Source organism: Crocodylus siamensis, chromosome 8 (genome assembly GCF_052110815.1).
Source record: "Crocodylus siamensis isolate JL-2025a chromosome 8, ASM5211081v1, whole genome shotgun sequence".
Taxonomy (NCBI): Eukaryota; Metazoa; Chordata; order Crocodylia; family Crocodylidae; genus Crocodylus; species Crocodylus siamensis.
Window position 1 is genome coordinate 25441720 of NC_143402.1, and position 26342 is coordinate 25468061.

The 26342-nt window shown below is 40.5% G+C and overlaps 1 protein-coding gene across 2 annotated transcripts; it reads left to right on the plus strand.

The window, feature by feature from the left end:
* Positions 1-273: 273 nt before the first annotated feature.
* LOC149858234 (transmembrane protein 182-like) lies at positions 274-25829 on the plus strand. 2 transcript variants are annotated; one of them, XM_090061229.1, is made up of 5 exons: positions 274-483; positions 6289-6406; positions 8364-8462; positions 13479-13616; positions 23978-25829. In XM_090061229.1, the coding sequence occupies exons 1-5, from the start codon at positions 331-333 to the stop codon at positions 24205-24207; spliced, it is 738 nt and encodes a 245-aa protein (XP_089917355.1). In that variant the 5' UTR covers positions 274-330; the 3' UTR covers positions 24208-25829. The 2 variants fall into 2 exon arrangements, with proteins under 2 accessions (XP_089917355.1, XP_089917356.1); XM_090061230.1 differs by lacking the exon at positions 8364-8462.
* The last annotated feature ends 513 nt before the right edge of the window (positions 25830-26342 follow it).

Sequence of the window (26342 nt, forward strand, 5' to 3'; positions counted from 1 at the left end):
AAATGACTATAGAAGCTGCTCGACACCATTAATATGACCACTCTACATTGTTTTACTAAAATGAATGCCCATGTTTGTATCTGGAAATCTTCATACTGTATCTCTATAGCTATTTGTCATGTTTCTTTAATGCCACAGCTGTTTGGTTGTACCAGGTCATCTGCTTTTATTAGTCCTTTTCCCAGTGCCCTGTGAAACTCACACCAGTCATGAAAAAGATGCTTATCTCAGTCCAAAAATAGCACCTGCTCCTCATACCCCTCCTTTCAGTGTCTCTGGGCACTTCAGTGTTTTAATTCTTTTCCAAGTTTCAAACCTGCTACTTCTACCATGAAGGTTGGGATAGCAGCTTTTATAGCAGGAATCCTTGGTGGGATTGGTGTTCTACTGTTTCTCATATCTTTTGGAACAGATTATTGGCTGCTAGCTACAGAGACATGTGGTATCTTTGAACCTGGAAATAACACTCTTCAGACTGAGGAGGTAAAAGCAAGTAGTTTTGTGATATTCTGCAAGAAAAACATGCTTTCAAAATTCCATAAAAATGTTAAATCTGCCACAGAAAATAATGTAACTGGTGGTGCTGTTAGTTTTTTAATATGTGATCGTTAACACATTCAGTGCATAAAAACTCAGTCTATGAAGCAGGAACCAGGACCTCCATATTTTATGCTACTAACAAAGACGTGATTTAAAGAATACATAAGGAGCCCCGAGGAGAAACCTTTATGAAATTGTGATAGACATGGGACACAAAGTTGAAATTTAAGATATAATAGATTTATTCTCTTACAACATTTGCTTCTAAAGGCATTTATTTCCTGATGTCATCATCATTAAAGTTTTTTTCTTTCATTTCTGCATATGACTAATATTTTATATTTAATATGTAGATCTTTCTGATCAGTTAAATCTCAAGTGTCTCTAACACAGATAGTCAAGTGAAGGGAACACAAAATACGTGGCTTAAAGTACATAAGACCTCATTCTGTCTGTTTACTTATTTATGGTGAGATGGCTAAGTGGTTTCAAAATTTGTCTTTAAGAAAAATATAGGATTTTTGATATCAGGGATCATTGTTTAATTTTTGCAGTATTGTGCAGCATTTTATTGCATTTTGAATAATTAAAATTGATAGTTTATTGGTATATTCTAATATGGTTCAGGTACAGATCTCTTTGAAACCTTGAGTTTTAGCTGAATTTACTTGTGGTGAAATATTTAATTTCTTATTAAGCTCTATGGAATAACAGTTGAATCAGCTTCATGAAACTAAATTCTTCTCAAACATTTTTCTTCCAGTCCCCATGTATGGTTTTATTAACAATTTTCAGAAATGCTGTATTCTTTTGTTATGCAGACTTTTCTTTACTTCAAAGTTCAATCCAATTATATTTGATTTTTATGTTATGTGATTCACTTGTGGAAAACTTCATGAGGTTAGCAATAAGCATCTTCCATAGCTTGAGGATTTCATAATACAGAATAGCTTGCTGGCTGTATGAGTCAGATTTCCAAATGACTGTCTATCTCAAGAAGCAAAATGATGATAGAAAGATGACTTCCCAGCAGACAAATAATCTTTGTATAAAACAGCACAATAAGACTCAGAAGATGGCAGACTGTAAAACTTTAACAGGCATAAAAGTGCAGTTCAGATTTTTTTTCACTTAGGAAATGAAATGACGTTCTCTTTCCTATAGCTTATTTAAAAAAAATATACTCTGTTGTATTTAAAGTGAAAGGATTACAAGGCAAACACTGATGTACTGCATTAAATAAAACAAATCTCTCAGACATTTCACATATGTTGTTAGGCCAACTGTTTGCACATGACACATTCAGAGGGATCCTGAAAAATGCCAGTTGGGAGTAGGAACAACTTTAACTCTTGCCCTTGAGGTTTTTGCTTTTATTCTATGCAGTGTCTTTGTAATTGAATTGTTGCTCCATGCCCTAGGCTGCAGTTTATATTTTTCCTTGCTCGTCCCTTTGTAACAGGCAGACTTTAGCCATTGAGAGTCTTGGTTATTGGCCAGCTGGTGGCCAAATGAAAGTGCAGATTTAGCAAGTAATCAGTTGCCCATTTGATGTTGTTGTGCAGCTTCTCTGTTGTCAGAGTTAGGTTCAGACCTAGTCTGAAAGCAACAGCTTTTCAAGGGGGAGAGTGTCTCTTGCCAAATTAATACAAGCTGTACTTGGTCTTTTGGTGTTTAAGTCCTGGAGGGTTTAGGACACTTGTATAACTCTGCTTAACTGAGCCCCATCACTCTTTCTCTCCGTTGAAGCCAGGTGGATTTATCCAGTGAGATATAGAACACTTCAAGTCCCTTGAATGCTTTCTAAGAGCTGCTCCACACTTCACCCAGTCAAGTTCTACAACAGTAATAGTGCTTCTTTATCAAACTGTGCATGAGAACAATTGATTTAATTACAGCTCTAATTATTTTCACAGCAGAACAGTTGGGATATTTCCACTCTTGAAATAGCCTTTGAAATGACTTTGTGCTTTGAATAACCTTTGTACACATGGCAGTGGATGAGGCAAAATGCATCAAGATGCTAATATTCCCAAAATGAGGAGACCGATATATAAAAAGAGTAACTCCTACCTGAGCTAACCTTTTTGCATTCAGCAAAGAAACAGAGAGAGAGAAGGGTTGGGTCAAACCTTTCTGGATCATCTAGTTCACTACAAACCATGTTCTGAAGAACCCTGGGGGTTCACAGTTGGTAACCAGGGATCCTCTGCAAAAAGACTGGTGAGAAAATGAATGGAAAAAGGTTAGTTCAGAGTGGAGTTACTCTTTTTATATATCGGTCTCCTCATTTTGGGAACATATACACAGGTAAGCAACAGGGGCCAGGGCAATGCTGAAAGTAGGGGGTCAGTGCACACATCCACAGGAGGCCTCAAATGCCTCTACACAAATGCTTGTAGTATGGGAAACAAGAACTTACCCTCCTGCTAGCTGACACCAACCCAGACATAGTGGGGATCACTGAAACGTGGTGGGACCCAACGCATGACTGGGTGGTGAATATCAAGGGCTATAGAGTGTACAGGGGGGATAGGACAGGCAGGAAAGGTGGGGGCGTGGTGCTCTACATTAAGGAGGAATACACATCCTTGTCAATTAGCAAAGAGTCAGAGGAGGGGCACACGGAAGTGCTCTGGGTTAGACTACAAGGCAGTCAAGGGGAAAGAGACTTAACAGTGGGGGTCTACTACAGACCTCTCAACCAAGGGGAAGAGCTAGACCAGGAATTCTTAAGTCAGCTCATGGAGGTAGTTAGGACAAAGGATGTGGTCATCATGGGGGACATGAACTTTCCAGACATCTGCTGGAAAGAGCACTCAGCCAGGTCTGACCTGCTCACATAGGTTCCTAGCCAGAATGCAGGACCTCCATCTAACGCAGGAGGTACACAGCCCCACCAGGGGAGACGCCTTGTTGGACCTGGTGCTGGCCACGGGTGACGATCTGGTGAGGGAGCTGAGGATGCTCGACCACCTGGGCGACAATGATCATCGCCTACTGGAATTCACCATCCACCACAAGGTGGCAAAGCCCTACAGAAAGGGAGCAGCCATAGATTTCAGAAGGGAGGACTTCCATGAGCTAAGGAGAATAGGCAGGGAAGCACTGAGGTCCCAGAGGGGAGGGGAGCCAGGTGTCCAAGAAGAGCGGTCGCTCCTTAAGGAGATGATCCTGCAAGCCCAAAGGGAGGTAATCCCAACACGGATCAAAGGTGGCAGAAGGGTGCAAAAGTCCCCATGGCTCACCAAAAGCATCCGGGAATGTCTCCTAGCTAAAAGGGAGGCGCACACTCAATGGAAGGGAGGGGCCATCACCAGGGAGGATTATACTGCAGTTGCTTGGGGATGCAGGGGGACAGTCAGGAAGGCCAAGGCGGAGATGGAATTGGGACTAGCTTCCTGGATCAAGGACAACAAGAAGTCCTTTTTTAAATACATAGGGGCAAAAAGAAGTTTCTGGGTAATGGACAGGACATGCTAGGAAATTTGGTCATCACACCAGATGACAAAGCCAACGTATTTAACGATTTCTTTGCCTCCATTTTCCTGAGCAGGGACCAGAACAGTCACCCCCCACACTGGGCCCCCCTCAGGCCCCAGGGGAGGCGCACCTAGGCCAAGGGTTAGTGAGGAACTAGTCAGGGAACTTCTGGAAGGACTGGATGTATTCAAATCAGCTGGTCCAGACGATCTCCACCCAGAGTACTGAGGGAATTGGATGAGGTCATTGCAGGACCCCTGGCATGGCTTTACGAGCACTTGTGGTGCTCTGGTGTGGTCCCAGAGGATTGGAAGAGGGCCAACGTGGTCCCCATCTTCAAAAAGGGGAAGAAGGAGGACCCGGGAAACTATAGGCCAGTTAGTCTTACCTCGATCCTGGGCAAGCTTTTTGAGAAAAATTATTCTGGCACATATCCACGAGGGGCCACCAGGGGAGATTATGCTTAGGGGCAACCAACACGGATTCATTCCAGACCAACCTGGTGGTCTTCTACGACCAGATCACCAAATCCTTATATGCAGGGGTAGCAGTGAACATAGTCTTCCTGGACTTTCGGAAGACCTTTGATACTGTCTCTCACCCAGGTCTCCTTAAGAAACTGGGGGGCTGTGGTGTCGACATCCACACAGTCAAATGGGTCGCCAACTGGCTGAAGGGCTGCACCCAAAGAGTGGTGGTGGATGGGTCATTTTTGACTTGGAGGGATGTGGGTGGTGGGGTCCCCCAGGGCTCGGTCCTTGGGCCTGCACTGTTCAACATCATCAGTGACTTGGACGAGGGGGTAAATAGCACCCTGTTCAAATTTGCTGATGACACTAAGATGTGGGGGGATGTGGGCACGCTAGAAGGGAGGAATAGGCTGCAATTGGACCTAGACAGGTTACAGGGGTGGGCGAATGAGAATAGGATGGGATTCAACACTGACAAGTGCAAGGTGATGCACATGGGGAGGAACAACTGGCACCATACCTACAGGCTGGGGAACTCCCTTCTCATCAGTACAGAGGCAGAAAAGGATCTTGGAGTCAAGATGCCAAGATGAACACGGGCCGGCAGTGTAGGGATGCAGTCAGGAAGGCCAACCGCACCTTGGCATGCATACATAGATGCATCTCAAGCAGGTCCAAGGAGGTGATCCTCCCCCTCTATGCGGCGCTGGTCAGGCCGCGGTTGGAGTACTGCATCCAGGTCTGGGCGCCGCACTTCAAGAGGGACGTGGACAACATGGAGAGGGTCCAGAGGAGGGCCACTCGCATGATCAGGGGGCAGCAGGGCAGGCCCTACAAGGAGAGGCTACGGGAACCTGTTCAGCCTCCACAAGAGAAGGCTGAGAGGTGATCTAGTGGCCTGCTACAAACTAGTCAGAGGGGACCAGCAGGCATTGGGGGAGTCCCTGTTCCCCCGAGTACTACCAGGAGTGACCAGGAATAACAGTCACAAGCTGGCAGAGGGTAGATTTAGGCTAGATATCAGGAGGCGCTACTTCACAGTCAGGGCGGCTAGGATCTGGAACCAACTTCCAAGAGAAGTGGTGCTGGCTCCTACTGTGGGGGTATTTAAGAGGAGGCTGGATGAACACCTTGCTGGGGTCGTTTGACCCCAGTACTCTTCCCTGCCATGGCAGGGAGTCGGACTCGATGATCTGCTCAGGTCCCTTCCGACCCTAGAAACTATGAAACTATAAAACTATAATGGTGTATTGGGCTGGGAGATGGTGAGCTGCTGTTGCTGGGCCTAGTTGCCTGGCTCTGTGGATAGGGGTAAAGATTCCATGGCAGAATTGATATGCAAGGGTTGTGTGATTTTAGGAAAGCACTGATCCACTTAAAGAGGGGGTCACTGAGAGTTATAAGGCTGGTTGTAGTTTTGGCTACACAATAGCTGCCAGATTGGGCCCACATCCTGCTTACTCAGAGATCTGTGGAAATGATTCACTTAGGAAATTCAGAAAGCAGCATGTAAAAGCTTGAAGGATACAGGACACTACAGAGTTGGGTGTCTGTGTTAAGGCAATCCATTCAAGATGCTGATTACTTACTCTTGTTTGTCATCTTAGCAGTGCAAAAGAAACAACAAATAACAAAAATTTCTCCCCACAGCTGGAAATAAACTAAGAGAGAACTTTGCTAGCCCAGTCACTGAACCAAAATCAGTCACTGAACCAAAATAAAAGTAAATTCCCTGTTGCATGCAGTGAATACAAGCTGATATTCACTACATGCCTTGTGCTTCTATTCTTTGCAGGTTGAAGTCTGGGGTGAGACCAGAAAAGAAATTCTCACATTTCATCATGAAGGTTTCTTTTGGAGATGTTGGTTCTTCGGCAAGGATTATGAGGAGACCATATGGAACTTCTGGTTCAGTGAGTGATCCTGATATGGTTTCCAGCTTGGTCTGAAAATATTTTAATGGGCTAGATCTAACATTGGCTTTAGCATGTTCTTCTCAGCATGTTGTTGTAGCTGGAGTTTGTCGGTACTGCCATTATGAACCATCAGATTATATCATTTTACTGGGTCATAATTAATCTATAAATATCCAATCTGAGTTGCAACTTGGTGAAGACATCCCTCTCTGATGAGAAGCTAGCTTTTGCTACGTTTATTTTACTTTTCAAAAGATGCATCTGTCCCTTTTTAAATTACAGGTGGTGAAAACCTAACCTGAGGAGGACCTCTCTTTCTGTGCTCCTTTTAAGTCATAAATTTGCTCTCAGATGGTCTTTTGCAATCTTGTAGGAGCCATTTTTTCTCTTAAAAAAATAGAGGTGGCTAAAAAGCATTGGTTGGGGGGTACTTGTATTGGTGTGGCCCTGATTCTGCCATACAGTTCAGTGGATAAGGATAGGATCATAGTTTACTGAGCCTCAAAAAGAATAAGATAAGCACTAAATTATCTTTTAAAAATCTCGTTTTATATCCAGATTTATAGAGGGTTCCTAGTCATACAGTTAATTATCATTCATAAACCTGCTTCATTAAAGAATATGTATTCAGGTAGGACATGTTTTATGGTAACTTGGGTCTGCCATTTTGGTGACTTTCCTCATCCAAGGGCAATCCTCAGGGAATATCACTGAGATATACCAAACAGTGCTCCCAGAATAGCAGTATAACTCTCAGGGGTGCTGCGTTAGAGTGAGGCATGCACTTTGTGTAATAACATCATAGAAAATGGAACTGGTCTGTATTAAAAAGCTACATAGAGTAAAACAACCATCACCACAACCAACCTATAGACACTAGAGTTACTCATTGCTTATAGGCAGCTAGTATTTTCCGAATTGGTAAGGTCCCTCTCTAAAACATGTTTAATGAAGTGACTGCAAAGTGTGATCTTCTCATAGGAACTTTGTCATAAGTTCACCATGTACTTCTGTCAGGATCTCAAAGTAAACCTTCAACCCAAAATGATCATTATGTCAGATGATTACTGTTCATTGTAGACTGCTATACAGGTTGGTACACTAACAAGCCTTATGCAGTTAGTAATTACAAGACCTGTTTTATATTTTTAAAATAAAGGGAATTTTGGTAAAAAATGCCCTGAGGGCCAGATCTATTGCCATATAAGATAATTAGATACTAAGTTATCTGACCTTGCCTGAAGCAAAATGTGGGTACAAACCACCAACTAAAATGCTTTTAGTAGAAAGCCATTGTTAAATAACTGGCAAATCTGTATGACTACTTTAGGTATTTATTATAATAGGATTGATCATGGCAAATTAATTTGCTGCTCTTGTGGATGTAATAATTAATTCAATAGGTATTTCACAGTCAGTTTAGCAAGAACTAATGTCCATCTAACACAAAGTGTTCATTGAGCTGGGGAACATATTTAAATAAGTGGCTAATCATTAATTAATTCATTTAACATTCATTCTATTACCATGAATCATGATAAACCTCAGTTGTATTAATATTGATGGGACACTTCTATTGTAATTGTGCTTTCTTTTCCCACAAACTGAAACTGTTGGACTGCAGGTAGATCTAATAGTCCTTTTCAGGTGGTTTAGCACGTACTGTATCTGGGAGGAAAACAAAAAGCCAATAACAAGCCCCAGTCGGGGAAGAGGTCTCAATACAAACAGTTCCAGATTTTTGTCTGGCTCTAGTTTGTTTTTGAAGGATTTGCATTTAGAACACATTTGCACTCTTTGCATTTAGAACAGATTGGAAATATACTTTATTCCACTTCCTCTGACTCCACCTGGTGTTTTTGTGGGTTTTGCAGTACTAGCTGTGTTTATCGAAATATTAGTGGTTGTATTTCCATAAAATAAAAGCAAAAAGCTGTTTGATCGTCTTTTTCAGCTAACCAACCACACCCCAAGTTCTGCATGCATGGCTACCTGTTTCCTATGCCTATTGCTCTTGGACCTGTTCCACATCCTTCCTACGATGCAACTGCAGGTTAGTCTCTAACTAGTCATATTCACATTATCTTTCCACAGAGTTAATGGTACATGGAGATGTGTGCCACTGTACTGTAATTTACTGGATGGCCTGGACTAGTTACGCTACCATGTAATGCTTTTTCTTGGCCCGGCTCAGATTAGGCTTCTTGGCCCTTGCAGGAAGAGCAGGAACTACTTGTCCAATGATCCTCCCTGTGGTCAGGTGGCCAAGAAGGAAGCAGAGAGGATAAGGAGGAGCCATGGATCTACCACACTGGCCAGAGTAGGTGGCTGAGGACATCCGGGGGGCTGTAACCTGCTCTCTGGAAAAGACTGGAGTAATTTAATTTAGGACAGCTAGCAAGCAGAGAGCACAAGGCTGATTATAGTTTAGTCCTAGGTTTAATAACTGGGCAGTATTGTTCCATGCTCATTTCAGGGTAGATCATCTCAGGAAGTCCTCAGTATTCACTCTGAGCTTTCATCATAAATGAGGCCAGCTTTCTACATCTCTAGATCTTTCTCCTATTGGTAGACACTTTGCTTTTTATGGATCTTAATAAATAAGTGTAAACTGAAAATCACTTTGCTCTTTTTCCCTGTCTCTTTTATTTATTCATTTATTTTGCACATATTCCAATACACTTCTCTTCCTAAAAGGGTATAGAACAACCCTTTGGGCTAGCTGGTGTGAACCCAGAGCCAGGGCTCCATCTGCTCATTGCATACCCTACATCTGTTTACTATCAGTGGGAAGTATCTTGAGCAGAGCATTGTCGCTCCCTAAAACTAGGGAGTTGTGGCTGCAAGAGAAAGCATGTCCTTGATTCCCCCAAGCAAGACAGTAGTGGCAAGTCTAGGGATGGGTGAGCAAAGATGTCAGAATAATTTGCTACCCCCATGAAGTCTATGCCATGGCAGCAAAAGCAGCCATATTAGTGTTGCTCTTGCAGAAGCAACTGGGTACCTGGATGCTGTGCTGCTGCTGTAAGAGTAACAGCTGGGATGGGCAGATCACACCTCCCCACACACCTGGTTCCCAGAACCTGTGTTCCTTTGGCACTTCCCCACTCCCCTGCAGGTTTTGCCCAGGATACCAACCCTGTCTGTTTTGCCTTTTGTGTAACAAGAGCCTTATTCCCCTATATCTGAATACAGCGTTTACCAGCCTAGGCCTGATGCTTTGCACAGTGCCTGCCTTAGCGCCAAGGGCGCTATCATGTTGATTTATTGTTCTTTTCTTCAAAGAAAAAGCAATATAGACATTTCTTAAAAGAACCACATTAGGAAAGGCAAATGAATCAGTCACCAAAAAAAGAGCCCAAACTCTCAGTTATACCAACAAATTTGAATAGATCCCCCCCACTGGTTTCCTTTTATTTATGTCTCCATATATTTTTGGAGGTCTGTAATGAATCAGCTGCCGTTTGGAATTTTAATTTGCTCAATTGGTGGCAGAAGACAGAATTAATTCAATGATCTTGTTTTTGAAATTAATTGATTTCTTTAAATAGTGTGTATCACTCTGCTTTGCCTCTGGGGACCCAGGGCAGGCACGGAGTACAAACAAACATCTTGACCTTTTCTTTAGCCTTTAGCAATACCTTTTTTATAATGGGGAACTAATTTAAAAAAATATATTTGTCAGAAAGAGCATTTGAGTGAGAGTAGCTGCCTTTTTTCCCCCTCTGCTATGTAAGATTTCTGCCCTAGGGAGCACACTGCAGTAAAATGGATATGATGCGTCTGTGACAGTAAATGAACAGCTCATTTCTGGCTCCAGCACAGGCTCTTTCTAACAAACACTATCCAGGCTAAGCAGCCTTTTTCTTTTTTAATTCTTACAAGAAAAAGTCTTGGGTTCTAGTTTCTGAATGATCTTGCTAATGAACAAGCTAATTTTTCTGTACTAAGTACAGGGCCCTCAAGCCATCTGTCCCTGTTTGTCAGTCCTTGCTATGAAACAAACTCCTCAGCTGCCTCTCAGGAATCTTTGCTTGGACTGAGGTCTGCAAAACTGTTACTGCTTAAAGTGCCATGGCTGAGCAAAAAAGCTGTCAGACCAAGGAATATCCTTAACTATAAACTGTGTTCTCTAGTCTCTGATCTGCAAAGAGAATTTTACTTGCCCTAGGGGATGCAAGATTGTGCCTTATGTTGGGTTGTAGATAATGCAGTGATGACTCCTGAGTAGACATGTTCTTCTCTGCATGGATTGAAAGTTATACCTGTACAGTTTTTACTCAAGTTTAGCATCCAATCCATTACTGGGCAACTGCCTATTGAGATAACCTTTACTATTTGTTCATTTGTACCCAGATTTAAAATACAGATCAGTGGCTGCATCTACACAAGACGCTTCAAGTGCAGTAGACTAATTCTACTGAGCATTAATGCAGCAGGCAAAACTCATGTTAATGTGCTAACGTGTAGTAGAATTAATTTACTGTGCATTAGTGTCACAAAACAGTGTGTGCTGGTGCTAAAGCACAGTAGTGCCGATTATGACACATTAAGTTTAGTACATAATTACAGGTACTAAATGTAATGCTGTGTAATCACAACACATTAATGAATGTGTAGATGTACCCACTGTGAGTAAGGGTGGCAGGATCAGGTCCTCAATTTAGTTTAATCCTCATCTACAAAATTGGGGTGAGTATGCTTTCCTCACTGGTGGTACTTAGGCTACATTAACTGACTCTAAAGCAGCAATTCCCAAACTGTGGGTCGCAACCCTAAATGGGGTCGCAACATCAGTGGATTGGGTTGCAAGGTTGGGGAGTGGTGGCTTGGGAGTGAGGGGCCATGATGAGGAAATGGGGTCATGCTGAGGAAATGGGGCCATAAATGGGGTCATGCTGAGGAAAAGTTAGGGAAGCACTCCTCTAACACATTTGAGACCTGCAGCAAGATGGTACTAATTCAGTACACATTATTATCATTTTATTTCAAGCAAATGTATGTTAAAATAATAGAAAGCTGGAGGATGCACAAGGAGCTACATTTGCTGTTGGCTATACCCAAATCAGTAGCTTATTAAGTAAGGGAAGTGTTTGGCTCTGTGATAGGAAGGTGATGTGCTATTAGGCATAAGGATTGTGGGTTTCTTTAAATGCTCAAGATTCTTATCTTTTACTAAGTGGATTCCATGTCAGGTTGATTTAAAAATGAGTAAAATATGTTTGCTTTGTAACATTTTTCTTTCAAATGTGAATTGTTAGAGAATTACCCATTTTTTCATGCTTGATTCAACTCTTTGTAATTGCTACTTCAGAGAAAAAACGCACAGAGTGAAAGCTGATAGCAAAAGGGGACAGGATAGCTCAGGAAAATGGATAGTGGGACACTTCGGAACTGTTCTGCTTAAAGAATACCTGCTATACGGTACTTGAACAAAAGTTGTTGGTTGCTCAGTGAAATAGGTTAGTTATCTGAATTTGATTCTGAGTAGTTGGAAAGTGCCTGTCACAGGGCACTTAGATGCCTGCTCCTCAAAGAGCAGAAACTGCCTGGGAAGAGCCCAAAGAGCCAGACAGGTGCCATGGCAACCAGCTAATGCAGAAATTAGCCTGCATCTGCACCTGGTCAGCTGGCCGGAAGGGGCAGGGTCCTGGGCCCATATAAACCCCACGATGGGGACTAGGAGGCAGTTCTCTGCTGGTGGCCAAGAAAGAAGGAGCCCTTGTGGAGTAAGTGGAGGGAGAAGGCCTAACTGGGTTCTGCTCCAGGTAAAGTAGAGGGGCTAAGCACACCTTATGTAGCTTATGTTATGTTATAGGCCAGGGCCTTACGTTTTGTTTGCCGTTTTATAAGACCGGTGGTTTGGGTGATGCTATTTGGGGAAGGAGGAGGCCTCACTTGGGGGCACAGACCCTGGTGCCAGAGAGGGCATGGCATTTTGCGGTGCACCGACCCTGGCGCTGAGGAGTGCAGAGACAGGGCTGTGGAAAGTCCAGTGTGGACAAGGGGCCAAATTATAATGAGGCCTAGGCAAAACAACACCAGTACCATCTGCAAGGCTTGGGGCATGGTAAAGGGGAGGTTGGAGCCATGCATCTAGCCCATAAGGCTAGGGTGCTCTGAAACACCCACTGTGGAATGAGACCCCCAAGGGGTCCAGGAACCCACTGGGTTCAGAGAGTCCATCAAATCGTGTCTAAGAGGACTTAAAGGCAGCCTCCCTATTTTTATATTTTCCATCAAAGACGTGGCGGGTGAGAACTGAGGGTGCCCATTGGGCCAAATTGACACAGTCAAGGGGCTTAGGAGATCATGGCTGTCCTTGAGGACCCCATCCTGTAACATGTCCCTAACATACAAATAGCCTGTCTGGTCTTTGGTAGCAGTAGAAAATCCAAGACTCAAGATGCCAAAGATGTTAAATCCCTTCCCTACTTATGATCCATCTTGGATCATCTAGGAAGCAGCAGGGGCACTGAGGAGGGGATAGCCTGCTTTATAATTTCATAAAAGACTACATTATTCAGGACTATGAATCCAACACTTTCAACAAGCATTATTTAAGGGGAAAGAAAAGAAGACACAATTATATGTTTGTCCTTATGATTAGTTTTCATTCTTTCTTTCCTACCCCAAACTCTGCTCTCTCGCAAAACTTCTACCAAGCAGTATGTGTTGTCCTCACAAGTAAAACTGTTTTATGCCATGCCTTCATGACCCACTTATCAGAGCTCTGGTATTTAGTCCAGCCCCATTTCTTATGGCATGAGGTATCATGACACAAAACCTAAACCTGCAAGTGCTGGATATACTATACTTATTCAGTGGCACTCAAGGGAGTTAGTAACATGCCAGACACATTTCTTTTGAACATGAACAACAGCTCAGTAAGTCTAAAAAATATTTTTAAAATGGTTCATAATCCTGGTATTCATTACAGCAAGGTTATTATTTTTATTGTCACTGAAATTGGAGTTACATGCTTCAGTTTCACAGACTTCTGAAAACTGATCTGATTATGTGGGTTGATTTTTCCTTTCCTATAATTCTATTCTTTTCGATTGTACAGTGTACAGAGGCTTCTGGACTGCATTTATCATGGTAGCTGTTGCTGCCAGTCTGGTGGGAGGATTCCTGTTGGTGTGTGGTGTGCCCTTTGTCAATGCTAGATTTTATAAAGTAGGAGGCGGATTCCTCATCACATCTGGTAAGCTGCCAAGTCATGGTAATTGGATATACTAGTGCCTGGAGTGCTGAGACCAAATCTTTCTTTGTGTGCGCGTGCGTGTGTGCATGAAAAGGGTAGGAACACTAATAATGAGACACTACAGCAGAAGGATACGAGCTCTGGTAAATTTATATGTGCAATAAATTTAAGGGCTGACTTTGAATAAACTGTTTTTCCCTGCAATGCAAAAGTGAACTTTTATGCTTAGTCAACCTTTGGAAAGATACTATTATTTAGCCATAAAAAGATTCTTTCTTTCAGAGATTTTTTTCCTCTTCTATTAGATTCAGATCCTGCTATGCAGTGTAGGGGCAGACCCCTAAACCTAGCTACAGTCTATGACCATAGCATCTTGTACTGTGATTAGCTGGGCCCCACTTCAGCAATTTGGTCTTCTCATTTGTACTGTTTCTTTTAGCACTGGGTAGAAATCAGTACTTGGGCTATCATATGCATTCTAAATGAAAAAAAAAACTTGGAGGCGCTCAAATAAAATGAGAAAGTGTCATCGCATCAGGAAAATAAGCTGAAATATTTGTCTATTCATCTTCCACCGTAACACTCGTAATTACTGAATTATTGATAGCACCAGGATTTATAACATTTGGGGCTTTTCTCTCTCTCTCTCTCTCTTTTTGTTTTGAGAATGATTTAGTTAGAAAAATGTATACAAGTAATTTAAATCTTTGACCCAAACTTAAAAATAATGCAGTATTTTGTTTGTTGTTCCCCAAGTCTCTTTTCTCTCAAGGATGGAGTGTTTTTGCTAAGCCCTATGCCCCATGGAGATGTAATGGCTGTGCTTATTCTCTGAAGTAAGGGTATATTTTCAGTGCTTATTCAGGCCATATCTTGTGCCTCCTTTGCCTTTTCTTTTAGTTTCTCCAGATTTTTTTGTGTCCCTTTCACAGATGCACGCACACACACACCCGTTCACAAAACAACAATTAACTACACATTTCTGTCTACAAGTGCCTTTTATTTTTGACAGTAATGTGCTTGTTTTTAGGAGTGGAAGCTGCAGTTTATCTTAAATAAAGTTTGACAGTAGCACCCAATTCATCATAACAAAAACATGTAACCATACTTTGAATATTTTACAGAGTTTGATATTAGAAGTTTGCTTCAGGTTAACTCTTTTTCTCTCGCACATTTTAATGAGGGGCTGGGAGAAGTACTGCTATAGGGTCTCTTCTGCAAACATTTAGTCAACAGTCATGCTCTATGGATATGAATAGCCCCCTTAAGTTAACCCACCTATACACTTAATTATAATACTTTTCATAAGATCAAGACAAACAGATAATTTTTGTAAACTGTACACTCTGGTTATTCTACTTATGCCCCAACTCATCAAGAAATATAAGCATGTGTATAGATTGAAGTACATGAACACTCCCATTAAAGATGATCAAAAACAGACTATGAAATCTGTCATTGTTTTCAGAGCCGAAATAAAATAAAATATTGTAGATAGAAAAAAATCACAGTAAAACTTATCCCTGGTATTTTTTTTTGACCACTCTTTTTTTAAAAAAGATCAGGAGAGAGAATTTCATGATTTTTAAAATACCTTGGTTATACATTACAGAATCCCTTGGCATTAGCCAAAGGTGCAGCAGTTGAATAGAATGTCCCATTTAAGCAGCAATCATTGTTATTAACCATAGCATTAAACTAATTCAGTACTTTGGGAGCCATTCTGATTAAGTGTCTTTCCTACAAAGTGACTTATCACAACATTTTTCAATTTTAAACAGAAAGCAGAAAGATTTGAAAACCTTGCAAAATGATCATTCTGGTCATACTTCCAGCAAAGTTTACTCCAAAGGTTCATCAGTTAATTTTTGATAAGCATCAAACTTCTGGGTTCTTACTGAAATTGAATCTCTGAACTCTTTGGAATATGTCCCTCTGTAGCTATTTCCTTTATTTTTATTAAATATAATCCTTTCTGAAAATATTTTGCAACCCTGCCATTCAGTAGGAACAACAGACCACAGATGGTTTGACTTCTTATCCATCTATTTTCCTCTGGACAAAATTCTGTCATCCAATCATACAATAGGAAACTTACCTTCTAATCATGGCCTGTAGGTCAGTTTTAATTAACCTTCTTCACAAAATGCTTTCTCTTTTAATAAGTATGAAAACATTTACACTTCATCAAGAGAGAGTGTTGTCCAGTGATTATATTTTCCAGCTAGGGCTTGGGACTCCTTAGTTCCGTCTCTGCCACTGATTCACTAGGTGTCCTATAGCAAGACATTATTAATAGACCCATGCGAAGCGGGAAGAATTCGATTCAGATTCGGCTGATTTGGAGGGACAGTGATTTGATTTGGTGATTCGAATCACTGTACCAATTCGATTCAGCTGATTCAGATCTGAAGATTCAGCACCAGTTCAGAGATTTGGCCATAGACTATAGGCAGCAGTCCTTGACCAAGCTGGACACCGGTGCCTCCAGCTGCTAAGTCTGTGGTGGGCAGAGGGGGGAGGGAAGGGGCATGAGAGGACAGATCAACACCCTCACAGTGAGGGAGGGACTGGGGCTGGAACAAACTGCCCAGCTAGGCCAGGGTAACATGCGACTTGGGGAGGGGGGCTCCTGCCACTGAGCGGTGCTGTACACCACTGGTCCAGGAGGGCATGAGAGTGGGCATGGGAGTGGGCATATGTCCCTGGATCTATGTGGGCTGGGCTGGGCTGCACTCCAGATGGGTGATGGAAGGCTCTGGGAGTGGGGGCTCCATCCTGCCACCGCTTGTCAAGCTGAGGCGGGTGGGAGAGGGGTGCGGGATGCAAGTGGAGCAGAGCTGGGAGGAGGGGCTATGTCCTGCTGCCACTTTCCCAGCCAGGGCAGAGGCAGCAGGGGTGTGATAAAGGCATGGACCACTCTAGGCGGAAGGTGCCACAAGCAGGGGCTATGCCCTCCTGCCGCTAGCCCAGCCCCAGGCATGGGACAGTGCTGCTGCGCTGCCTCAGACAAGTGGTGGGCAGCAGTGGAAGCTGGTCCAGCCTCCCCATGCCTCCTGGGCAAGCAGTGTCAGGGCATGGTGGCAGGCGCATGCACCCTGATTGGAGAGGGGATGGTGGCAGGGGCTATAGGGAATTTTAGGGTGGCTGCAGCCCCCCCCCATACTCCCTGCTCCACTGCGCTCTGTGGGGTGGGTAGAGGTAGGGCTGTACTTCAGGCTGTGGCTGGGGCTAGCCAACCTAGACTGCAGCCTTGGCTCCACCTGCCCAATTTGATTTAAAGGCTTCCAATTTGATTCAGAGCTTTTAATGGGTCTCCTGATTTGATTCGGATCTGGCTGTTGAATAGGGCCAAATCTCCTCTGAATTGAATCGGCTACTGAAGCCTCACGCAGCCCTAATTATTAAGCCCTTAACCTCCTTGTGTTTGTTTACTCTGGTCACATTTTCCTACATCAGGGAGCTGTTTTGAGGCTTAGGTAATATGTGTAAAGTTTCTTATGGAAAGGTTCTGAGTCTACCTGAAGTATAAATGTGCTGCCAACCACATTTATTGGTAGTCAGATTTTCCTAAATTTCTCTCGGAAAGTAGATCGCTTACCATGTGCGTTTATTATTGATCTATTTAGATTTATACTACAAATTGTTCCAGTCTTCATTCTTTTCTGCCTCTTACAACTAGGTAAAAATGCTTTCAGTTTAATCGCCATCAACTGTAAAACTGAAAGTAATCATTTTGCATCAGGTGTTGTCAGACCGATCTTAAAGGTCACTTGGCTGCTTTTCCTTGAGGATAGCACTGGCACTGAAGATGAGGCCCCTATCTTTAAATCATGAGATTGGTACCAGTAACCTCTGTGTTCCTCCATCACAGGGGCAGAGGAAATTGAATTCAATGCATTGGATTCTTCTAGGTTTTCTCGTCAACCACTCTCATTTACTGTACCTTCAGAGGGCAAGTCGGATAGCTTACCATCTACTATAACAAATCTAGTGCTTTGTGGGTGGTATTCCTGAGAGGTCCTTCAGTAAAACCAACTCATCTTGTTTGATTTATTCTGCAGGGTAACTTGGTAGATAGAACCGGATACTGCTTGACATTTATTGCTAGTTTCATTTGTAGATATTGTTCTCTAATTTAACGGTTGTTCTTGCCAACCTGCTTCCAAAAGTGACTGAAACCCATGAAAAGCTAACCAGAGCATCATCTTTCTTCATGCGTGGCTTGCTATAGTTCATTTTAAGGCTTCCTATTAGAAAAAAGAAATTAACTGGTGACTAATTGTCACTTGTTTCAATAGTCAGATGAAAATATAATTAATTATAATTATTGTGTCACTAGTAGAGCTGAATGAATGTTGCAAAATATTTTCAGAAAACGTTATTAGACTTTTCACATTAATTTCACCCTGCTGTGTCTGTGCCCCTTCTGTTTGTATAGTAGGGGTATTTTAGCAAGCAAGTTTAATGGTAAGAATTTTCCCTATAGGACTGATCCTAAACCATTGCAATCAATTTCATTTTATTTTGTGAAGTGAAAAAGTGACTTGGAATCTAACTGCTGTGTGGAGTAGAGGCAAAAAAACAGTTTGAGGGAACAGAAAAAGCAAAAAGGGAATTCTGAGAATGTCTTAAAGAAAAGGCCCAGGACATGCAATGGAAAGAGGTAACAGCCTGAACATGGGGGGTAATTGCCAGCTGTCTCTAAAATAGAAAACAAAAATACATAAAATCCCATACCATCTATATTCTTCTGTTGCCATTTACATAAGAATGTTATTGTACAGTATTACTAATATTATGGTAGGATTCCAGCGTGGTGCTGTTTTACACCAATGCCAACTAAAATCTGGATATTATAAGATCAGACCTTTCTGATGACCAATATGTAATAAAGAGGAATGTGTTAACGTAGTAGGATAATTTTAATGGCAACTAATGAGCAGGATGTTTCAGGGGTATACATGCTTGTATATGCTCAGATTAATCATCTCTTTAATGCTAGTTGCTTACAATATGAAAGATAAAAGCTAAGTCAATTCTATCTATGGATTTCTCTGTGTTCTCTGCTCCAGTTGATTTTTCTGAAATATGAATTCTATACTCTGCCAATCTCCAGTTACTTCCTATGTTATACAAGCTAGCATTTATGGAAAGGATGGCATTCTGTTTTCTTATTAGTAACTTTAGGAGGCTTCTAGTCCAGAAAGTGAATGAGACACTAATAGTTAAAATTCAGTTTTCCTATAATTTGCAAACTATATTAGAACTCTTTAGCTTCCAGGGAATAAGCATTAAAGATTGAGTTCATTCACCTGTTCCTACAATTAGCTGCTACAAAGGTGTCATATAAAGCAAGAGAGAGAGAGCAAAAGAAAGAGACAGAGCTAGACTTCAATTTACTCACAATTAAGGTGCTACTATCCTTTGGAGTGGGAAGATTGAGAGTCAGAGGTTAGTTGTCTTGTAGTTCGCCCCTAGATGGTGTCACTAGTGTACAGAGAAGAAGATTTAATACCACAGTTCAATTTTCTTGCAATTAGCCCCTCCCCAGAAGATGCCATTGACCTCATCAGCATTGAGACTGAGTTTCACAGTTAATTTTTTCCATACCAACCTAATGAATAGAGGCAGAGGGGGAAAGAGAGAGAAAGAAAGAGATCACTCTGCTAATTTTCCAGCCAGCAGAAACCACAGAGCTGTTAAGAGGAATGTATAGATTGTTTCATTTGACAAGCCTGTCACTAACACTTACCAGAACCCAACACACAACAGCCAAGACAACACTACTATACCCTTAAAGAGGAAGTTTCTGTCTTGTTCAGTATTCTCTTACTAGTGCATGCTGTCACCCTGTCCCTTCACTTCTAAGTATTAGCACAAAGCTGAAGCCAAACAAACTCTGTAGTACTTCCTTAGCATGACCCAGAATGACATTTTATAGCATTATAGCTGTAGAAATGTCAGAAGTCTGATCAATTTTTTCATCCCTGTTTAATTTCTGTAGTTAAAATCTTAAGAATTCAATTTCCCCGTGACCCTTCTATTTCCTCTGCCATTGCCTTGAAGGAGGCGTGTTGACTCCAACATAATTTCCTTGAAGGCTGAGCAAAAGCCTGCGTTTTCAGTTAGCAGGTTGATCCAGAAAGATTAAATTTGGGGTCAAAATGTTCCCCCCCAAACATAAGTCCTTCCTTCCCCCCAATATTTCAATGCAAACAAAACTCTTAAAATTAATTAACTTTAGAGGTAAAATTAAAGAAGAAATGATTATTTAAAAATCAAACTGCCAAAACATTTTGTTTATAGGCAAAATGAAATATTTACTTTCATGAAACTTTTTTCTTTGGGTTTTTCAGCCAAAAGAATTTGATATAAATGTGCAAATATTTTCAGTCAACTAATATATGCATACTTTAGGAAAAATTTGCCTCCCAAATTTTAGCCATCTCTAGTTTTCTGTGTGTCCATCTCTGTTTTCCTGTATTACCTATCCTCTTTATTCTGTTTTCTCATTACTGAAACTGAATTTCAAGGACTATCCTCTACCTCAGAAGATATATGGCTGTTGTTACATTTTTGTCATCCTCACAGTGTGTGAAATTTGTTCTTAATATAGATTCCCATATTGTTTTGGAGCTATCATCTCCAGTACATTTAATAATAAAACATTAGGTGTTGAGATCTGGTGACTTTCCTCCTGAAAACTAAGGCACCATTTTCCGACTCCTTAACACTCTGAGAACCTGAATGTTGGATTCCATTCCTCTCGTTGTCGGCCTTTCAAATCACCTTACCTCACCATCGAATGCCATTTATTCCTTTTTACCTTTATAGTTAAGGGATGAAGATTATCCCTAAAGAGTGGTTGTAAAAAATTTAAAGAACCAGTGGATAAAAGGCAGTTCTAAATAAGTATGTTATCATATTACTGTCCTCTGCCCATCGGGGACATTTTTTTTATTTCAGTCCATTAATACAGGTATTATATGCTAATGAAATATAAATTGATCCTAAGAAAGCCACTTATCGAGGTTCAGTTGCTATCTAATTAATTTAATTTTAAATTACATTAGCGATAAAGACTTAATTATATTCTTATCAATATATTGCATTATGTGAAGAATGTCTGACAATTTATATGCAGCAACTTTCTTATAGCAGAATAATTGGTATTTTAAGTATACAACTCTCAAATTGCATATAAAATATGTATTTGTGACACCTTTAAATGTTACCAAAAGTTCTAATGAACTTACGGCTTCAGTTTCTTGAGTGCCAGTCCCAGGGTCTTTTTTTTTTTATTAAGGTTAAATTATATACATATACATATCTCTTACTGGGATATGCAGTATGCTCACAGGGTCAACGAATTTTCCGTTGTTAAAATTAGATGACAAATTTTAGGGTACTGGAGAGATGGCTTGTTTCTTACAGTAAAACAAAACAGGCCTTTTAGCTGTCGTGTACATATACAGCATAGTTGGAATTTACTTCAGAATATTATAAAGCCTATATATTTTTGCATGGGATGCTGTTAGGCTGCAATTCAGGAAAGCACTGAGGCATAGGCTTCCAACTGAGAATACTTAAGAGTTTTCCTGAATAAGGATGTATTTAAGCATATATAGAAATGCTTCCCTGAATTAGGCCTTTGCATATGCCCTCCTGAAGCAAAAATAGTTAATGACAGCTTTAGCTGCTTCCTGAAGTTGAAGTTTTGCTTTACAGTGAAACACATGTTTTATGGGTCTGTCTCTCACAGCCTCATAATCTGGCTCCTGGTGCTGTCCCCTTTGCTGGCCCAGGCCATCTCTATATGCAGAGCACAGGACATGCTTAGGTTGTTTCAGGCTACAGTGATTGCTCAGGCCAGTCCTGGCCTATGCCACTGGCAGCGTCTGCCTAGGCTGGGGCCCTGGCTGCAGCGCCCATGGTGCTCACCTGGGGAGTCCCAGGCTATGCCATCTGTGCTGCCCACTGGAGCCAGCCCCAGACCAGTCCAGGCAGGTGCCACCTGTGCTGGATCAGGCATGTGGGTGGAGGAGGTGGGGTATTTAGGCCTGATCCAGCCTATAGACCAGCCCTGTGCTCTGGACAACTCTGCTTTAGAACCTGCAAAAAGTAAATAAGTTTAGAAGCTGTCATATTTAAAAGTTACAAGGAACTAAACTGAACAGAAGCTGTTAATAGCCAAGTAAAATTTTACAGTGACTTGTGAATTAAACCAATTCAAATGTGAAATTGTTCTATTACTTAAAAAAACTACAGCCTAGATTATTACACTTCTTTATTTAATTTTAACTAATATAGTGGTTACCATTAAAAATGCAACACCTACCTCCAGTTACCAAACTATACTTTTGGGGTTATAGAAGGTATTTAAGATTCATGATTTATCTTCCATAATCTTGAAGGATTATGATTAATGTGTTGACCTTAACAGGGATGACTGTATTAGAGGTGCAGTGGCCATGTCTCACTCATTCTATGGGTCCGGGTGTCTTACTTCAGATTCAGCAGTGTGAATTTGAAACTTGCTCCAAACCTGTCCTGAAGGCCACCATTTGTCAACCAAGTTGTAAATGGCTATCTCACCATTCAGGCAGGGTACTTAAGTCAGTGAGGCATGATGCTAGCCACATCACTCCCATGGGTACTCCTTACTACAGAAACTTGTGTGCTTTGATCACTCTGGCATTATGGACTGCTTGACCTAAGATGAACCGTTGACTTTGTCTGTACTAGAAGTAAGACAATAAGTAGTACTTTTTTTGTAGTAAGTTTTTATATGAGAAAGGAACAGGTTTCTTTTCCTCACCTCCACTGAATTAATCTATTTCATAGATGGGCCAGACCTTAGAACATGATGCATTTTGGGGGTGGAGGGTGGCAGATCCTGGAGGTGACTTTTGATTGTATTTCAGATTTGACTGAAATCTCATTGTAACAGTTGACCTGATAAATGCTGAGATCTAAACGAAATTACTAGGTTTTAAGAAATGCCTGCTATTTGGGATCAAAATATCATGAATGCACCTTGTAAGAGTTTTGTTGCATAAAACAGGAACCTAGCTTCAAAAATCTATTCTTGGCTTGATATCAAAGCTTAACTCTAGATTAATCCAGTGTCTCAAACTAACTGTGAGCTAAATCTCTCTTTTTCCACCTGGCTGTAGAGGAAGATTATCAGGGTACTCTTTGAGGATACAGTAATACATCCAAAATTGTATCATAACTAGAATTCGCAGCTTCTCATTAGAAATGATTTATTGTTGTATTATTAAAACCTGAGGTGATTATGCCATAACTTGGATGCCTTTTCTACCCTTTTAGGTTTTATTTCTCTATAAAATACTATCTTCTATACATACCACTTTAAGTTTTGATACTTTGTTACAAGGCTTAGTTTAAAAAAAGAAAACATAATCTATGACAAACACACTGCAGGAGCTGCTACAGCTTTTGTGCTTGTTCTGTCAACCCTGGGAAGTAACTGCAGTTTACAGCACTATATGCAAAGTAAATCTCACCACCAGCAGAGACAAATCTCTTGCATGTTTTTGCCCTTTTGCAATACTGATTCCAACTGGATTGTTTGATACTTTTTTTTTAAGACATGAAGATATAAAAAACTACCTGTTTTTAACTGTGTCCATATTCCTTTCTTACTCATATCAAACAAACATAGCTATGGAAGCAAAATTGAATCAAGGAATGGTTAGCCAAATTTTAGGCAAATATTGTGAAATTCATCCATATTCACAACTGAGCCCTGATTCTGGTTCCATTAAAGTTACTGGGATCCTTGCAGTTAATTCCAGTGGGTGAAAACAAAATGGGAAAACACTTATCATTCATGCAGACCACCTGCACAGATGAAGCTTTCACTGAGCATTCAACTTCACCCAATGAGAGAGAACTCAGACCAGGTAGCTGTTATTCCAAGAACAATTTTCTAATTAATGATGACCACCAATAACCTGTTATTAGGAACCCTGCAAGCATGGTCTGAATCATCAAAATTCTGTTTTTTGTCAATGTTCCTTTTGAATCAATTTTAAATCATTTATTGTAATTTATGTTTGTTGTAAATGTACTATATAAATATAAAAGCAGCTCAGTTAAAGTTTTACTCTGTAGCAAATGAAAGAAACACTTTACAAACCTTGCTGTATCTTTTCAAAGGTGCAGGGGCCAATTTTTCTTACTCAAGCAGTGTATTTGATTAAATGACAAGCAAACTTCTAAAAATTAAATACTTTCATATGGTCAGTACAGATCCATAAACAATATTTTAATTTGAAATTTTATCTGCTAGTCACACTCTGAAAATAATTGATATTTGTCTTTTTTCCTAGGAGGTTTGTTTTTCCTGCTCGTATTTCTGTTTGTGATATGGAAGGAGCTTGCAGCTGATCTGCAGAAATACATACTTCTAGAAAGAAGTGAAAAATGCATGGAGGACACCCTTGTGAATGTGTATTATGGATGGTCATTTATGTTTGCTGCAGCGGGGGTTCCCTTGGTTTTAATTTCAGGACTTCTCTTTTACCTTGTTGGCCAAAGCATTCTGAAAGCACTGGAGTAAAAATAATCTGTAGAGTTAAGATGTGTTCTGATAAAATCTTTTAATGCTGTCTGGAAATTTGGTCACATCAATTTTGGAGATTAGACAATTTTTGTAGTCATATTTTGTCAGGTTATGTGCTTGATCAAGAGTCACTGTTGAATAAAGTCAAGGAAAGAACACTGCAAAAATACAAAACCAGTCATTTAAAAAAAGATGGTCCTGAATCTAAACCCACACCCCAAATATTTATACTGTGTAAAAGTTCATATGGACTTCCTTGATCTGCCTCTAATTGGAAAGACCAATGCCTGGATACCAAGTTGAATCCATTTTTGTTTGAATTCAGACCCAGATTTTGCAGGCCTGGTCCATTTTACTTCAATCAATGAGATATTATTTTTAATAGGCTGTGCATATCTACAACCTGCCTGTTGGTCTCAATATTTATAAATATTCAGAGATTGGGATGTGAAGTTATTCCTAGCACCCTTGTTTCTTGATTAAAGGTAATCAAATCTGGCTGTGATGATACACATTCTAAGCTCTATTTGTGAAAACCAATTAAGCACGATTTTTTCTAAGTTAACTTTAATTGACATTTAAAGGACAGCTATTACACAATGCCAGGAGATGCACTTTTTTCCCTTCTCATTTAAGGTCTCAGTCCTGCAAACACAAAGGTGCATCTACCCAAGTTTAAATAAGGGAATAGAGCTGTTATTTCACAGGAAATAAATCACTTGATTATTGTATATACAATAGTTTCCACTGTGTGCTACATGTTTTCCAAATCCTCAAGATGGTCCTTGCCCTGAGAATTTAACAATCTAAGGACAGACAAATTGACAGGGCTAGGTGAAGGGAATGGGAACAACAATATTATAATAATCTGTTTGATGTGATGGTGCCTATGGGCCTACCAAAATGGGACCCTATTGTGCTAGGTACAAATGCAGAATAACAGGCAATCCCAGATACATTACATACAGTATAAGTGTAAATAAGTGCTTGAGTACTCAAGTGTGAATATGTGTACAGAGGCTTTCATTACAGTAGCGCATGCTAATTGTAGTACACTGCAGGCAAGACTGTCTCAATCCTAAGGGCAAAGTAGTTTCTATTTGTACTGTACAAGAAGATTTGTAAAAAATACATGAGAAACTATAAGATTTGGTCCTGTCACTATGTGTTTTCTTTTAGTGAGCTCAGTGCTTTAAGTAGCTTGTGGCAGGCTCTTGCCTGCTTAGTTGATTTGCATAATATTTGAATCAAACTTTTCACAATTTCTGCTTTATTTGTGACTGCCATGGTTTGAATTAAACATATCTTTGAGTTATATGCCAGGCCATTGACTAGATGTAGTTAGTTAATAATGTGATGTAAATCTGTTGTAGAATGCAGTGAAATTTGTTGGAGGTATAAAAATGTTTATTACTCTTTCTCAGATATTTCTCAAGTATGGCATTTCTTGTCCTTTGATGGCAACCAACGGAGCAAGTTCTGATTACTTTTTTACAAGATCCATGGCACGCATAGAATGAGCATTTGTAATTCCAACATGTAAAGATTTCTCTTTTCATATGAATAACAGGCTCAGTCTGTAGTTCTCACTTAATAAAATTCACACTGATTCCCATTAATGGAAATTTTGTTTCAATAGGATGGCTATAAACAGTATAGTTTGTATTTTTTAAGTGAAAAGATGTTTCATGCCATTTGGAAATACACAAATATTTAAATGGTTTATTTGTCAATGTTAAAGTGTTTTTTAATGATATCTGTTAGGGTTATGCTTGTGTCCCATCAGTTCTTCAAGTGATTATTTCTCACTATAAATTGTCTCACTGGATATTTTTTGTCACTTAATTATCCATTCAGTGTTGAGCCGAACACTTATGGCCACAAAGAAAAAAGTATATAATCTAGGAGCAGAAGAGGTCAAGATTTACAGTCACTTGCCTTTCACTGATCCCATAAAACAATTCAAGCATGCAGAAATGATGATCCCATAAGAGACGCCAGGGCAGAAGTACAAGAATGCAGAAAGAAATCCATCAGACTTATTGATATCTCTGAAGCTAAGGATCCCTGAAGTTGTGAATATAGAAGTGAATTTTATATTATAGAATGAAATATTTATTAACTTTCTCCAT